Here is a 15,398-nt window from a genome sequence, read left to right as displayed (position 1 = left end):
TATATCTAGACTGAAACTATGTGAAGAAAATTGGTGAGACAGATCCAATAAACCTGGCCATAGCCTAGGTGTTTCAGCAAACCACAGTGTGGTTAACCAGCAGCACAAATAAAGTGCTGATCAGATTTCAGACAAAGTTTTTTCTGTGGGGATGGTAGAGTCAGGCCGCAATATCGTATGAACTTGAATATAATGCATATTATACATACTTAGGAAATTTGTGTTAAAGAACATTTTTTTAAAACTGACAGAACATGGCACCTGAAATTTACCTTCTGTTCAAGACCTAAATGAACACAAATCCACTTCTATAGAGGATAACTGGAACAGTTATACTTTCCTAACTTTAAAATGACTAACTGGAATGGATAATGCCTTTAGTCGTATTTTGCAAAGCTGTCTAACAGAGTAGCCTCTGAATAGAATCTGTACAAAAATTCCACTTAAGGAAAGAGATCAGAACTGTTGATATTTATCATGCTAGGGGCTTTTCTGCTCTCAAAAAAATTACTTCTAATGTAATGCTAAGCAGGTGCAGTCACCAGAAGGTATGGAAAGTTAATAGCAGCATGTAATCTATTTGTACGGTACTGCGTTATCTTAATATCAAAAGCTTGCTAATTATACAATACTAGCTTTAGTTAAGTATACGGTAATGTTATAAATGTGAGTAAGGATATAGTGTTTGTTTCCAACATACCTGATACTCATTTTCTGCAGCCTCTACAATTTTTATAAATTCCTTTGCTGTCTGGGCTTCATTCTAGGAAAAAAGCGTTTGAATTAGGTCTGATGTACAGCATGATTCTAAGCCCAGCTGGATTATGTTTTTTCCTATAGTTGGGAATGGTGTCAGGTAGACTCCATGAGAACACATGACCATTTAGAGGCTAAATCAAAACTGAACAAAACATTCATCTGAAAGGCATATACCACATTATTATTATTATACTAAAAAAATAAAAACAGTCAAACTGCAACAAGCATAAAGATTACCATGGCATTAATGAAAATATTTTGATTAAAAATTTTACGGCATGATAAAAAAGATGATTGGAACAGAACAGCATTTGGAAATACGACATTGCACACACACAAGTCTCTAAAAACATGTGAAGTATGGGTATTAGCATTTATCAATGTTAAGTTTCCAGTACAAGTTCGCAAAACTTAAAGAACACAAGCTAACCCAGACGTATTCAGAATACAACTGAAAAAAACCAAAACAAATTTGTTCACCTCTAAACATTCTGAATCTGGAGACTAAGCCAAGGCAAACACTAGACTTCATATACCTGGTCTTCTAAAAAAATCCCTAAGTACATCTTGCAAAATGAGGGTGCAACACACCACAACGTCCAAATTTCATCATGACTGAAACAGTTTCTTGGCTTCACTCCTCACCTTTAAGCATGCGGGTGCGTGTTTGTTGTAAAAATAAAAAATGACCCATCAGTCTATCTGGAGACAAATTAGCTCAAGTGCTTGAAAGAAGTCTCAATAGGAAGTAGGGTTCATGAATTTTGAAACTTCCAATTTGTTGTCAGAGACATTCCTAAGGGTGCTCTTGCAGAAGCTGTTAAAAGTTGGGAGCGTTCTTCCCCCACGTGACCCCTTGCTCCTACAAAGGCAAAGACTGGGAGAAAGATATGGCAGCTTCAACTACAACTACTTCAAAGTTTCAGCAAAACTGCACCTAGCAGCTGCAGCAGCGCTCCTGGACACTGCAGGAAGAGATGAAGGAGGAGGTAGAGACCAAGTAGAACACATGAAAGGATGCTGACGTTTCATTGAACTGAGGCAATGATTTCAAAGGCTCTGCTAGTGAAAGGAATAATTCAGGGGTATGAGGTCTTATTTGACTCAGACAGAAATGAAGAAAGTAACTACAACAAAATTATTCATAGGTCTAGCAACAAGAGAACTCTTCAGTCATTTTAGTTGTGCGCCTTGAGTATAAAATTGCTTCTCTGCAAAACAAAAAAGAAGAGTCATGGGGGCTCCTTTTAATCTACCTACCAATCCTTCTGTGTGAAGTAAGAACTTGTGCAGTCTCTGCCCTCTATGAAGCTCAAAGTCAAGGCTAAAAATTGGTAACCAGCAGCATACTTGCTTTGCTTCTAGTAGGTGGTAGGAAAGTAAGGTAAGAGATGTTTTTCTACTCATAGGTCTTCTGCAGCTTTACTAAATTGTAGAACAGGATTAAGTTTCTTCCCAATACAAAATGAAGCAAAAGCTATTGAAAGGAGAACCTCTTCCACATAATCTTCCCTGAAGCAACTCTTAGTTGAATGAAAGACTAAACCAATCCCTTTGCTTAGGTGGTCAAAAGTAATTTTATATCTACAGCACCAGAAGTGTTATCAGTTGGCACCACACTCCCCCATTCTTTATGGTGCTATTGCAACTGAAAAGCCAACAAGCCTTGCTTTATATTAATGAACAATGTTCTTTACTGATGAATTGAGCTTTTGAGCCAATTTGGTCACTACTAGTCATTAGCATTAAAATACTTCTACTGTTCACTTTTACACTTTCCCTTTGCCAGCTAAACCTCACTGGCTCAAGTTTTATTAAAGAACGCTCCAACAGAAAATCTTACTGTTTATAAATACAATCTCCAGTAGGCAAGAGGAGCACTATTTCAAAAGAAGTAGCTGTTCCTGTTGTAATGTTACCAACTCTTAAAAGGATACATCTTGTACTACTTCCAAACGACTGTTACTTCCACTGCCTGCTCCTGATTACTATAATGATCCATTTAGAAAGAAGTTAAAAAATATGATGCTTTATAAATACAAAGTGTGTTATGCTTCTCAAGATGAAGCACCTCTGAAAGGCTTTTTGTACAGAAAAGCAAGAGGCTGACAGCACCTGTTACAGACAGGGAGGAAATGAACAGAGAACACCCACTACTGCTTCTCAACTTGTAGCATTTGTATACTATTTTTAGCATACTGGTTTTCTCCCAGTGAGCAAAGGGGGTAAGCTCCTAAAGACTGTGCTACTTAAGTGGGTTATTATAACTCAAACCTCCTTCATATACAAAAATTAATTCTATAGGTCACTCTGCAGACCAAAGTTTAAATACAGCAGAAGTGCAGAAAGACTGACAGCAAACTAATTGAAGCTTTACCATCAAAGTTAGCTTATATAAGACACATACAAGCACACATTAATTCTATTTTTTTTAAACAGGAACTGCATGTTAAATAAAAGTAGTAAATATCACATACAAAATATTTATAAATTAGAACATTAATTCCCATTCATGCAGAACAGAAAAGCAGCCTACAAACTTCCGAGTTTTTTTAATCTTGCTTCTTTTTAAATGAAAAAGTCACTTCAATATATACACTAAAGTCTTTAAGATCACTTACAGACACTGTTAGAGAATCTTGTATGTCTTTATGGCTCACCAGCTGAACATTACCATCTTCATAATAGTGAACCTACAGAAAAACAAAGAACCTCATATTAAATGCTACAGACCAACAACATACAGCAAAATCAAAGTACTGTAGCATTTGTCATAACAACAAACCTATAGAAAACAAACAAAACCACACATAAAATAGAACAACAAAAACAAGTGGGAAAACCAAAATGTTGTAGAATTTAAATATTTTTATGGGGGAATAGCAAAGAAGCTACTCTGGAAACATTTTTGTGTTGATGTGTCTCTAGTACTATTTCATGCAAAGCAGTTTAGGTTTTGATTAATATAATGAAGATGACAACATACTATTTACGTGACCTTAGTAGAAACTTACGGAATGAATGGGCTATTCTAAGTGGTGAAAATACATTTAAAATGAGAATAGTTTTGGTGAGGCTTCATTATACTGTGAAGTTGTTTTTCTGCTTTACCCAAACTGTTTTCTAGGGACAGTGTGACATTAAGCTTCCCTTTCTAGATCTGCCTGGCTTTGGTATTTTCCTCTATTAGATATGGCTCATAACAAAAGCTGGTATTTATCTAGACAAAGGAGCTCGTGGGGACAAAGTTTGCCAAGGTTAGATAGCCAAGCAGAATGAAATCTATTTACTCTTGAAGTGTTAGATCTACAGAACAGCTTCCTTGCCTATTCTGCAGAAGGAAGAGACCAGTAAAACTCTACCCAAGCTAACTCAGTATTTCTAAATTCATTTAGGAAGGATCTGAAAACATTCAGTTTCTAATGCAACTGTTGGAAAATGGAAGCATGTACATTGTTACATGTAAAAATTCACAATAACTGATAGAGTTATACAGCTCACTGACATTTAAACAGGTATCCTCAGAGATTTTTAAATAATTTTGATAAAGTCAACATAGTCAATGTAGCTGATGTTATAAGGAATTGAAACACTTGTGTCTCACCCTCTTAGGCAAGATAAAATTTTAATTTGGAGATTAATGAACAATACTATAATTTCATATACATTATGATCATGTGTGCAAGAAACCCTCAATTTTATAAACAACAATAGAGAAAATACGACAGAGTAAGACAGCTATAATACCTAAGCAAAAGAAAGGTTTCCAACATGAGAAAAACATTATTTCCCAAGATTCATCTTACATTATTACTTTGCTTATTGTCAAATGCTTGTTTTTCAACAAAGGGTATAATCCTAAGCGTAATATAAGCTCCTTTTCAAATCAAACATTACTGGGTGAAAATTTGACCAGTCTTTTTCAATCCAGTTCTTAAAAGATGAGAAGTGCTTACTCAGTGCAAAATTCTGAGACTTCCCATGAAACAGCAGAACCCCAAAAAGTATAGATCTCCCTCCTTCTCTGTCACATTCTACTGCAGAGGGCTCAAACCTCCCCTGTGCTCTGAGACCAACATCAGCACAAACATCTTACCTGTCTCACTGAGTCACACTCTTGGCAAACACTCAGGCCTAAAAACTTAACAGGGATGAAGAGGCAGATCTAACTCTGGGATGTGTTATATCTTATACAAAATATGAGAAGTAACTGTTCTGTACTATACCTCACTGCTGACATCCTTCTAGAATGCTAGGTCTGGGTTCAGAAGACTACAAGAAGGATGATGTTTATGAACAGAACCTCTTGGAAAGGTTAACTAAGGAGGGATGAGAATAACAAATTATCTAAGAGATAAAAAAAATTAGTAACCAGTACACTTATCAGTTGTTTTCCATGCATAGTTGGAGCATGTCAAGCACCACAGGGACTTAGCTTTAGTAAAAGGCTCTGCTGTTGCAATTTACCCCTTACATATAATTAAAAGAAAATTAAACAGTGGAAGAGACTACGACAGTTGAGAATCTCCTCTACATTAGAATTTATTAATAGAATTAAAAAAAGGAAGAAATTGCACAAGTGACCTTAAAAATACTGAACACACCTGAAGATAGCAGGTGATGCTGGAATTTCCCCCAACTTACTCACAAAAGGTCTTACCAGAAACAGGGCAATGGCCATATAGCTGTCAAGGATTCTGCAAACACCACTGAAATTTCAGTACTCTGAAATTTCACTGATATTGCAGCAAATTCATATTCTAGAAGATTATTTTGCTCCTTAAAAAAATTAAACCACTTTTGTTTGCTTGGAGATGGTAAGAGGGAACACTCCCACACACATTGAAGAAATCGTACATGATTTCTAAAAATTTGAAACTGAGTTCAAAATTTCGTGGTAAAACAAGCAGTTCCTATACAAGCAAAAAAAGTAAAACACTTCATCACTCCCCAGAACACAGACTTTAATGAAAGTAAATAATGACTTGATTAATTATATGAAATAGTAATAAAAGACAAAAATCAGCTGGTGCCCAAATTGAGATGTTGATTAAAAGCTGACTAAATTCCCTGTTCAGGCTATTTTCTAGGCTACTGGGCTAACCTTTACGAGAATTAGGTAGACACCTGCCTGCTTGTTCTGGAAAATCTGTTAAGACATTTAACCAAAAGTGCATGCTGTGGAGAAACACCCTGTTTTGCTGCAAGATGGATTTAGGTGACAGTTTACTTTGATTCTCCCAAAGTCTTGAGAAGCCTACAAGGTACTTAGGGTGGTTTTACCATGACATTCTTGATCTGACAACATAATGCTTTCCATGATTTGACTATCATTCCAGTTATTACAAAGTTTGCCCCAGACTGGGAATTAGAAATCAGATTCAGGCTCCCCTGCTTGGACAGATCTGAAGACAGCTGCACCACATCCTGAAATAACATCACAGCCTCAGGCTACGGCTAGAAAAACATTCTGTTGCATCTTCCTTCTGAAGTCATCACCGAGTAGTAAGGAAGTGCAAAACTCATGGGGGCACAAAAAGAGCAGGAAAAGGGAACCTGACTATATCTAGTAAAAAGATAATAAAGTACTATGCTGAAAGCCAGACTGCACTAAGATTCTAGGCCCCGATCCCAGAATTGTTTTAATAAACTCCTGCAAAGTATGTGAACACATTCCAGGGAACCAACAGAAAGTCAAGTCCCCCTGCCTACCACATGACAGTCAGCCTTCCTTTGGTCTCAAGATTTCTGCATTCCTGCTTGGACAGTATCTCCTTTCTAAATGCCCTAAAGCCAACAGAGAGGGCAAATTCTGAATGAACGAGAGCTGGATTCAAAAATTTCAGATGGTGAAACAACCGAAACCAAAGGTTCCCACCCTATTGTTCAGAAGTAACATGCAAAACCCCTGCTATTATCAGTTAAAAAGAAAAAAAAAGTTCTACTTCAGAAAGGGCCTAACCTCAGGAAAGGCTGGTGTCACTGTGAATTCAAAAAACAGGAAACCAAAGAGGTATATGAGGTGACTACACCTTAGGAAGTCCTCTGAATCATTACATTAAACACATATTTTGCGTTTGTAAAAATTAGGTAAATATGCAATTAAGTCACTAACACGTAACTGAGTGGGCATCTCTGTTTTGCTTATTGGGTCCCCAAATTCTCTTAGAATATTTAATACACTGGCCTGAGTCTCCCTTCATAATAACTGGAGACTTTACTGATCAGGACACAGTTTGAGATAAGCATACCTGAATTTTCAAGATGCCAGCCACTTGAGTGGTTGAAGGGGTGATCGTAAACTTCCATTCTGACCTCCAACGGCCATTCCTTTAAAAAAAAGAAAACAGAAGTCAGATGTCACCCCACTGGTTAAGAAAAAAACCCAACATACAACTGATAGTCAAAGGAAAAGAGAGAATGAAATATGCTGTGCAACTACACGTGCACAAAATCTTTCCCTAAAGATTCAGCCCCATAATCAGTCAAGATGAGAACAGTTTCCCAAAATATTTAACCTCAATTTTGGATGTGGACCAAGGAGATTTATTAGTAAGGACCTTGTAACAATAGGACTTAACTTCTGAAAATACATGAAGCCTCCAAGGTTCCTTCCCTCCTTTATTACTAATTAAGCATATATAGTCAATACTTTGTGGTTGATCCAGCAAATTGTTCAGGTCCCAGAAAAAGTCACACTTCACATAAGGTTATGAAAAACATGAATGGAAGGAACATTGAGGTAACAAGACTTTCCACTATGCTGAACTATAACTTAAGTAAGCCTTTCAGCTCTTCTAGAATTTCTGTTTCAGAACAACTATTTCCTTCCAGTTTCCTTCCACAAATTCAATATCCTTGCCAAATTGCTTAAAGAGAGTTTCAAACATCTGGAAAACAGTATGGGGTGATAGTAGTTTCACCCGATTTCTTTCCTGTAGACTAGACATTTTCTTATTTAGTTATGAGGTTAGTGAATTAGAAGGTTAGTAAATTAGAGCTATATTTAGAATGTACTGCGTCTGTCTCTTGATTCTTCCTTTGTTTGCATTTAAAGAAGGGAAGAAGTTAATACTATATTGAGTTCAAATCCTACTAATGTTAGGTGTAGATTCCAGTGCATTCAGCAAGGGGAGAGATCAAGTCTTTAAGATTAACAGCTACTAATGAATCTATATTGACACATCTTCGATACTACCAGCATTAAATCAGTTATTATCATTAACTGGTTATTATTTCAGACCCTATCAAAATTACAGATTATTACTAAAAATTCAGACTAAGGCAATTCAGAAGCTTATTGGCATCTCTAAGAAAGTGAAAGGGTCACCCAACTCAGTGACACTAATGTCACTAGTTAGATAGCCTCATAGACCAATACATTAGTTACAAGAAAGTTACATGCTAAACTACATTTTAGGTACAATATTAGGTTTTAGATGCATGGGATTCAATGACTAGCTAACAGATTTGTTTGCTTCTTAGTCACTTTGTGGTCCTTGAACTTAAGATGACCACAGTGTTTCTACTCTGAAGTATCTTTTTTGTCTTTAAGATGCTATTCCAATAAACAGAATTCAAGGTCAGAAAGATCCTTCTGTAGGAAATGCTCTACATGAAAAATAACGTGTCATTACTTTATTTAGCTCTGCTGTCTTAAGATGTTTTCTAAGAGATTAACTGCCCTTCCTTTTCTTTAACATTCTTTACTAAACCACCTACCCTACTTTGTTGACAGTATTTCAGAAATTCATAGAACATTTTTCCTTTGGCATATATTGTTTTTCTATCATCCAACTTCCTTTCATGGTAGGTTGCCAGCCTTCCAAAGGCCTAAAAAGCTGGGACACCTTGAGAATAAATACTGGCTGTGGCTTGGGCTGGATAACCAGACATACAGCTGGATAACTGGTTAAATTTTAATACAATCCTCCATCCCCAAATCCCCCAAACCAATACGCATTTATTAAAACTTGCTAAGAATGAGAATTGAGTCTGACTATCTCCCTGTAAAACTCTCAGAAATGTGGTCAGTGTTTTCCCATAGATGTCTGACCATAACTTTATTACAGAAAACTTTCAAGAAAGATTTTTTTTCCATCTATAAAAGGTTGTTGCATATCTATTCCTCTTTTTTTAAAGGCTACAATATTAAACTATCTATTTGGAATACCAAAATTCATTCGTATTTCCAAACTAAAAAGAAAATTTGTATTATTTCGAGTTACTTTTAATAGTGATGTAAAACATGCAGACTTAACTTGCCAAGTTTAAGCCAGTAGGAAAGCTTATTTATTAACCGTGCAATGAAAATCTATGGAATAGTACACTGGGCAAATAATTTAACTGATACAGATGCATGCTGAAATTACCACACGTATGTTATATTCACCTTCAGCCTCAGAAAGATTTCTGGACTTCCATTCATTACCCATGGGACTGCTAAATATAATTTCAAGCGGATGCAGACCCACAAATAAAATAATAATTTAATACATTTTTTTCAGACAACTGCATATATTAGCTATCTTTAGGAGACACTCCCTTAACCCAGTTCTGATACTGTGGTATTTATCTCAACTCTGGCCAGTTTCCTTCAAGAAGCTATCCAAAGTTCATTCCAGACTGTCAAAAACATCTTTCAACCAAGTACAGGGACCAGGGGGAGGGAATCAAGCTGCAGTTTTTAAAGAGTTAATTTCATCCAAGATCACCTTTACCTACCTCGCCCAAAAACTAATGACTCAAGTCCTACAGTAAATTAATCTTTGGTCATCTTCTTTCTTTGAGACATTGAGCATGTTTTATTCTGTCAGTCACAAAGGAAGCAACAGAAGCAGAAGCAACTGTAGTAGGGAACACGGGGATTGGTATTGGTGCTGATGTGATGAATTGGAAAAGTCATAAGGAATTTTACAAAGTTCCCAAAGTTCTGCAAAGGAGATGCAGATGTGCAGTCTGCCATTTTACTTACCAAAATCAAAGAGATTTCTACATAATTTTGGCAGAAAAACTTGGGGTGGAGGGAGAAAAAAAGTCACATTCCAGATCCGTGAGCACCTTCTCTGAACTAAGGATTATCAGTGCAATGGCGTTAATGCAGTTATTCAGTTTGCTGTACTTTATTGTATTTGTATCCATACAGAAACTTACCAAAAATTTTTTGCTTGGAACTGATGGCTCTCTATGCATGCAATAATGGTCTGCTGTCCATCAATTGTTTTACCATACACCTTAATTAGAAATGACACACAAAAAAAACCAAACCAAAAACAGAGTTAAAGTTTCAGTATCTGTCTTGCTCGAACTGTTTAGATATCTAGTTCTGTCATTGTTACAGAAACTGTAAGATTTAATTTAAAAACCATTATGGTTCTTACATAATAATCCATACATGAGACATTAAAGTGTATACTACAATGCAGAAAAATTTAAGATTAGAAAATCCCAAGGTCAAGCATCTTAAGTTTCATATACTGCAAATTTATTTTTCTGCAACTATAGGCATTTTATGCCTATAGCAGTGACTGCTGTGACTATATATTACTAGTTGGGTTTCAGATACCAGTTACTCTACAACTAAATGATGATTTAAGCTTTTACTGACTAGCAGAAAGGTGATTAAAAGGGTGGGTTTGGTCCTCTGTTCTGCTTTATCCCCTAAAATCAAATAGTACTAAAAATTATCTCAGTGAATACACGATCTGGTTTCCTTTACAAAACCTGGAACTTTTTTTTTTCCTAGTTAGTTTCTTCATCAGGTTAATGCAAAGCACAGGACACCTACCATTAGATAAGTTTGCTGAACTTTAAATAGTCATAGGGCTCCCAACAGCAAATTAATGCTATTTTAGTCCAGAGAGTTTTTACTTTAAGATGTCATTAGAACGCACTGATTCCGGTGGTAAGAATATAGCACTTGAACATATAGGAGATGTGATGGAAAGAAAATAGTTTGCTTTACTGACAGTTTTGTCAGTAAACCAAGCCAAGTCAGACATAAGGATTTTTTTTTTACTTGTTTACTTTGTCAACTTGCAGTAGTCTACAGGTCTTAACGCTTTAAGAAATTTAAATATAAGTTCTTCAGAACTGAGATGCAAGTCTTCACTATGACCTGCAGTAATCACCCACTAATCATCCAATAGTTGAAATATTAAACTTCTGAAGCTTTCCCTCATTTCCCTGTATGAATCCTTGACAGAACTAAAATCTTTACAATTGAAATTGCCTGGTTTAGAAATCTAAAAAAAAATTGTAACTATTTGTATCTACAGTGGTACAGTGGTTATATAATTTAGTACTTACTGTGCAGACACCATTTGGGTAGTGTTCTTTCACATATGCTTTCATTGCTGTTTCAACTGAATTTCTCCAGGATTCTATGGCATTTTCAACTTCGTGGGGTCTAGGATCAGTAGCCTCCTTTCTTAAGTGATCAAATTTAAAAGAAATTTTGTTCTTGGGATCCAAAAATTTTCCATTTCCCAAATCACCATGTTCTGTTATCAAAACCTGTATTATAAAATTTTAGTTAATTACATTTCCTATTGAATAAAGAACAATAATACCATGTCAAATCTAATTATAGCCTACACTCCACTGGAGCTTACTCATATCCAAAGACTCAGATTTTTAAAAAAATATGGATATAGCAGGAAGTGAGGGCAAAGCTAACATGACACACCAACTCAATAAACCTCCCCTGAATCTTACCCTCTTACTGCAACAAACAAATGCAATATAGAAATCTGCATCTTCCAGTATTAAAGATGGAGCAAACTGCTTCTACAGATCCAAATCAGGTCTGACTGCATTCAGGTCAACACCACAGACTGAAATGTCAAGGTTTTTAGATGCCCTAAAGGATTACCTTATCGACTGGTACTATTGGAGGGCCATAACCCCTGTATTTTGGCAAGGAAGATGCACTTCTTTTCATTTTCTTGCCAACATATGTTCCAATACCAGAACATCTTTAACAGTTCAAGGAACATTGCAAGTATTTCATTGTATTCGTACCTGTTCATCGTAACCGTCAATTTTTACTGGAGTAAACTGGTCCAAGTTGTACTGTGCAAATGCACTAAAAGAGGAAAAAAAAACCAAAAGCCTGTATCAAGCACAACCTTTTTCCTCAGTAGCTGTAAGAGATTTAAATAATAGCTAATAATCTGGCCAATGATGCACCAAAAAATATCAATGCTTGATTATCTAGCAGGCCCAAATTCTTGAAATCATCTTGGTTCATTCAGTGCTCACATGACAGATTTCAACCACTATTACACAACGATTTATGTTCAAAAGTATCCTGATACAGACAAACATGTAAGCTTTACAGTAACTCATAGAAACTGAAGGAACAGATAAAGATCCACAGGGATCCAACCTACTAAGCCAGACATCTCCATTCTTACTGACAAAACTAGTTTTGGCATCAAAAGAATACAGTAGGTGTAGTGTTCTGATATTTAAAGGTAGGGTTCTAAGGAAACAGAATCTTACAGATGTTCTGTGCCTATAACATCTACCAAGAAACAGAAAATTAAATCCAAAGAGGTAAAGACTAGTTCCAAAATCCAGGTCATCCATTACCAAAACAGTTGCTCTAATCACTGGGATACAACACAGATCTCTCCTCTGCCAAAAATTTAATCTTGATCAAAGATGCACAACACCCAAAACAGGGTTTTACCTGCCAAGCACACATCTTTTTAAATAAATCGCTTACTGAAAAACATCTTGCTTTTACGGAACTGAGTATGTGGCATCTGGTACTTACTGGGCTGCTCCTTCCCTGAGAAGATTATCATTATTAAGCAGCAACCGAACATCTGAAAATAGATATTTACAACATAAAATTACAGTTAACTTGTTTCAGTCATGTAACAAATGTCAACACACTGTACGACCTAAACCACCCCATACAGATTACTATGTAGGAAATTTATTGCTTCGTATTTCATAATTTGGATGAACAAAGCGAGTAGTACAGAAATGGATCCCTTCCAACACAGTCTGGTAAGCAGATATAATTCATACTCTGAAGGTTGTGTGACAGCTCTAGGAATTTATCAAACTAGTTTTTAGAGAAGTTCTGAATGAGAACCGCACAGGATTCGAATGAATTCACTTTTAAGATGTAAACTACCGAATCCCTCACTCTATACTGATGGTAGTGGTTACTGTATTTTGACTACACTAGTACGGTATGTGTTGTGCTTACCGGTTTTTAAGCCTTACCATTTTTGCTCTCATTCCTTGATGACACAACAGTCAGAGCACAATATAACACACTACCATTTCTTCTACCATCACACAAGAAACATACAAATAACATCAATATTCAGAATGACTTAATATTTACTATGCAGTAAATTTTGATGTTACTTACTAGCTTATTATTTACTAGGCACTATTTTACTAACAAATCAATGCACTGATCATTAGTCTTGCTATTACATTCCAGACTGTACCTTGGTAGTCTTTAGAAGAGTTGAAAATGTATTTGAAGTATTCTTTCTTTAAGAACAACAAAAAACTCAAACCAAAACACCAAACAACTGAACACCCCAAACAAAAAAATCAAAACAACTCCACAAACTCAGAAAACCCCACGGCAAAGAGAATCATAATTTGCAGAATTGGAATTTAAAGCGTTCTCTCGTTTTTCAAAAAGTCAGTCTGAATCTCATTGAACACTGGTCACACACTTACCATGAAATGTTTTGTTATGTGTTTTCAAACATGTAGTATACTCTTGTTATTGAAGAAGTAGCTGAAACTATGAAATAGCTTAATAAAGTTTATAAAAGTAATGCTATAAAAAATTGTATTAACCTTCAGGGAGCTGGGTTAATGAGCTGCTCGCTACCTGCTCACTGCAAAAATGCAGGACAAGCTAAGTTTAAATAATAATCAGCTGGTCAGTTTAACTGAAGAACAAGGTACTTTAAAAACACTACATTCTTCAGCAAATTCAAGTGCTCTCCAATCTGACATTGACTAAAAGTTTAGTATACTAAACTTACTTATGTAAATAGCATCAGAGATATTTGCAAGCTACAGAACATATGCCTTCTTTTATGATACGTATGCCCACACATCTTGATGCAAGACAAACACAAAATTTTTGAAGAAAAACAACAATCTTAGGCAATGTTCAGGCAACAACAGTTGAGAGAAGCTAATTTCAATTTTCCTTTCAGTTCACCAGTACACTTGGTAAAGTGAAGTGTGCCCAAAATTTAAGGGTTAAAATAGTTTGGGTTAAATACATTTGGAGAAGATTAATATTCTTTCCATAACTGGCATCAGGCAGTAGTCCTTTGTATATGCAAGGTTAAGTATTTGTAATGATACTCCTTCAAAAAAAAAAAAAAAAAAAAAAAAGACTACCATTTTAATTTCAGCTGGTTTAGTGTAATTTCTCTTGAAAAATGTAATTGTCTCTTAAAGACCAGGAAAAAAAAGTACATGTGCCTTCTAAACAAAACCCCTAGCAACTGTTAATTCATGACTGATTGAAACCAGAAAGCAAGCTCATTTTCACATCACAAAGTGGTACTTTCCTCCTCTTGCATTTAAACTCCAAGCTGTTATTAAGCCAGGCTACAAAAAAGCTATTCTTACGGGAAGTGAACTGCTAAAATATAAGCTACATGAAACTCAGGAGAGTAACTGGCAATACCATTTTGGACATAGATGCTTTAGAAGAAAGGACAGAGCAGACAGATACTCACCATTGAACACCTCATTGAATTCCCCAGGAGGAGCATGAATTATGAATTTTGCTGCTATACGCACCTGAAACACAAAAACAATTATGTGGTTGTATAAACTTGTATTCATTCCTATTCAAATCAATGACGCATTGTATAACTTTAATACCCAGACATGAAATTGCACAACTCCCACTCTTGTGTATATTTGTTCACATTAAACTACTCTTTGTTTGAAACACAGAATATAAAGTTCCACTTTTTCAGACAGAATAGAAGAGATTGTGTCTGATGCAAGCAGACAGAGAAATGGAGTCACTCATGTTTTGTATTACTGGCAAAAAGGAAAAGATTAATATAAAAAATAAGATCAATAATATATTCACAATTATTTCAGCTTTCAGTCCATGGATGCCTGGGAATCAACACACATTCCACGAAAACCAAAACCCATGACAAAGATACTTTTGCACTACAAAGCTTCTCCTCTAATTTTACTACACATCCTATGGTTCTAAAAAGGCCCATAGTCAGACAGCAATAGATAAATTACACAAGCTTAAAAACACTTGCTTAGACACTAGAACACGTAATTTCACCTGCACCTACCTGTAAGGCCTCTTAGTACCACAGTATCAGCAGATAAAGTTTAAAAAACACTGAGAACTTTAATGCAAGTCCTTGAGCAATTGCCTCCAGCCACAACTTCTTGCAGCCAAGACGCAGCTTAAGCCAGCACTCCCACTAAAAGTACATGCATGGGCCCTGGCCTTCTCCCTTCTTGCGCTTGCCCAAACACTTGTACAACTGCACCGTGAGCAAAATTTGAAAGGTTATCTTCCTTTTTTATTCAGACTGGTTCCCTGAACTGGTTCACTGCACAGCTGCAGACACATTTGCTTGCAAAAGGCACATAAA

The 15,398-nt window shown here is 36.0% G+C and overlaps 1 protein-coding gene across 2 annotated transcripts in view; it reads right to left on the bottom strand.

Annotated features, from left to right (window-relative positions):
* CAPZA2 (capping actin protein of muscle Z-line subunit alpha 2) overlaps positions 1-15,398 on the bottom strand; it is a 29,839-nt gene that overhangs the window by 1,128 nt on the left and 13,313 nt on the right. The window contains exons 2-9 of one of the 2 annotated variants that reach the window (XM_080391042.1): positions 14,502-14,565; positions 12,542-12,593; positions 11,782-11,845; positions 11,068-11,274; positions 9,913-9,992; positions 7,011-7,089; positions 3,381-3,452; positions 701-763 (exon numbers count right to left, since the gene is read on the bottom strand). In XM_080391042.1, the coding sequence (XP_080247168.1) occupies positions 701-763; positions 3,381-3,452; positions 7,011-7,089; positions 9,913-9,992; positions 11,068-11,274; positions 11,782-11,845; positions 12,542-12,593; positions 14,502-14,565 (681 nt within the window). Of the gene's footprint in view, positions 1-700; positions 764-3,380; positions 3,453-7,010; positions 7,090-9,912; positions 9,993-11,067; positions 11,275-11,781; positions 11,846-12,541; positions 12,594-14,501; positions 14,626-15,398 lie in introns of those variants that run through there. The other variant, XM_080391041.1, reaches the window with a different exon arrangement.

The sequence above is a fragment of the Falco punctatus genome (assembly GCF_963210335.1).
Source record: "Falco punctatus genome assembly, chromosome: 6".
In the NCBI taxonomy this organism is placed as follows: domain Eukaryota; kingdom Metazoa; phylum Chordata; class Aves; order Falconiformes; family Falconidae; genus Falco; species Falco punctatus.
This window is presented reverse-complemented; position numbering and strand designations above follow the sequence as displayed.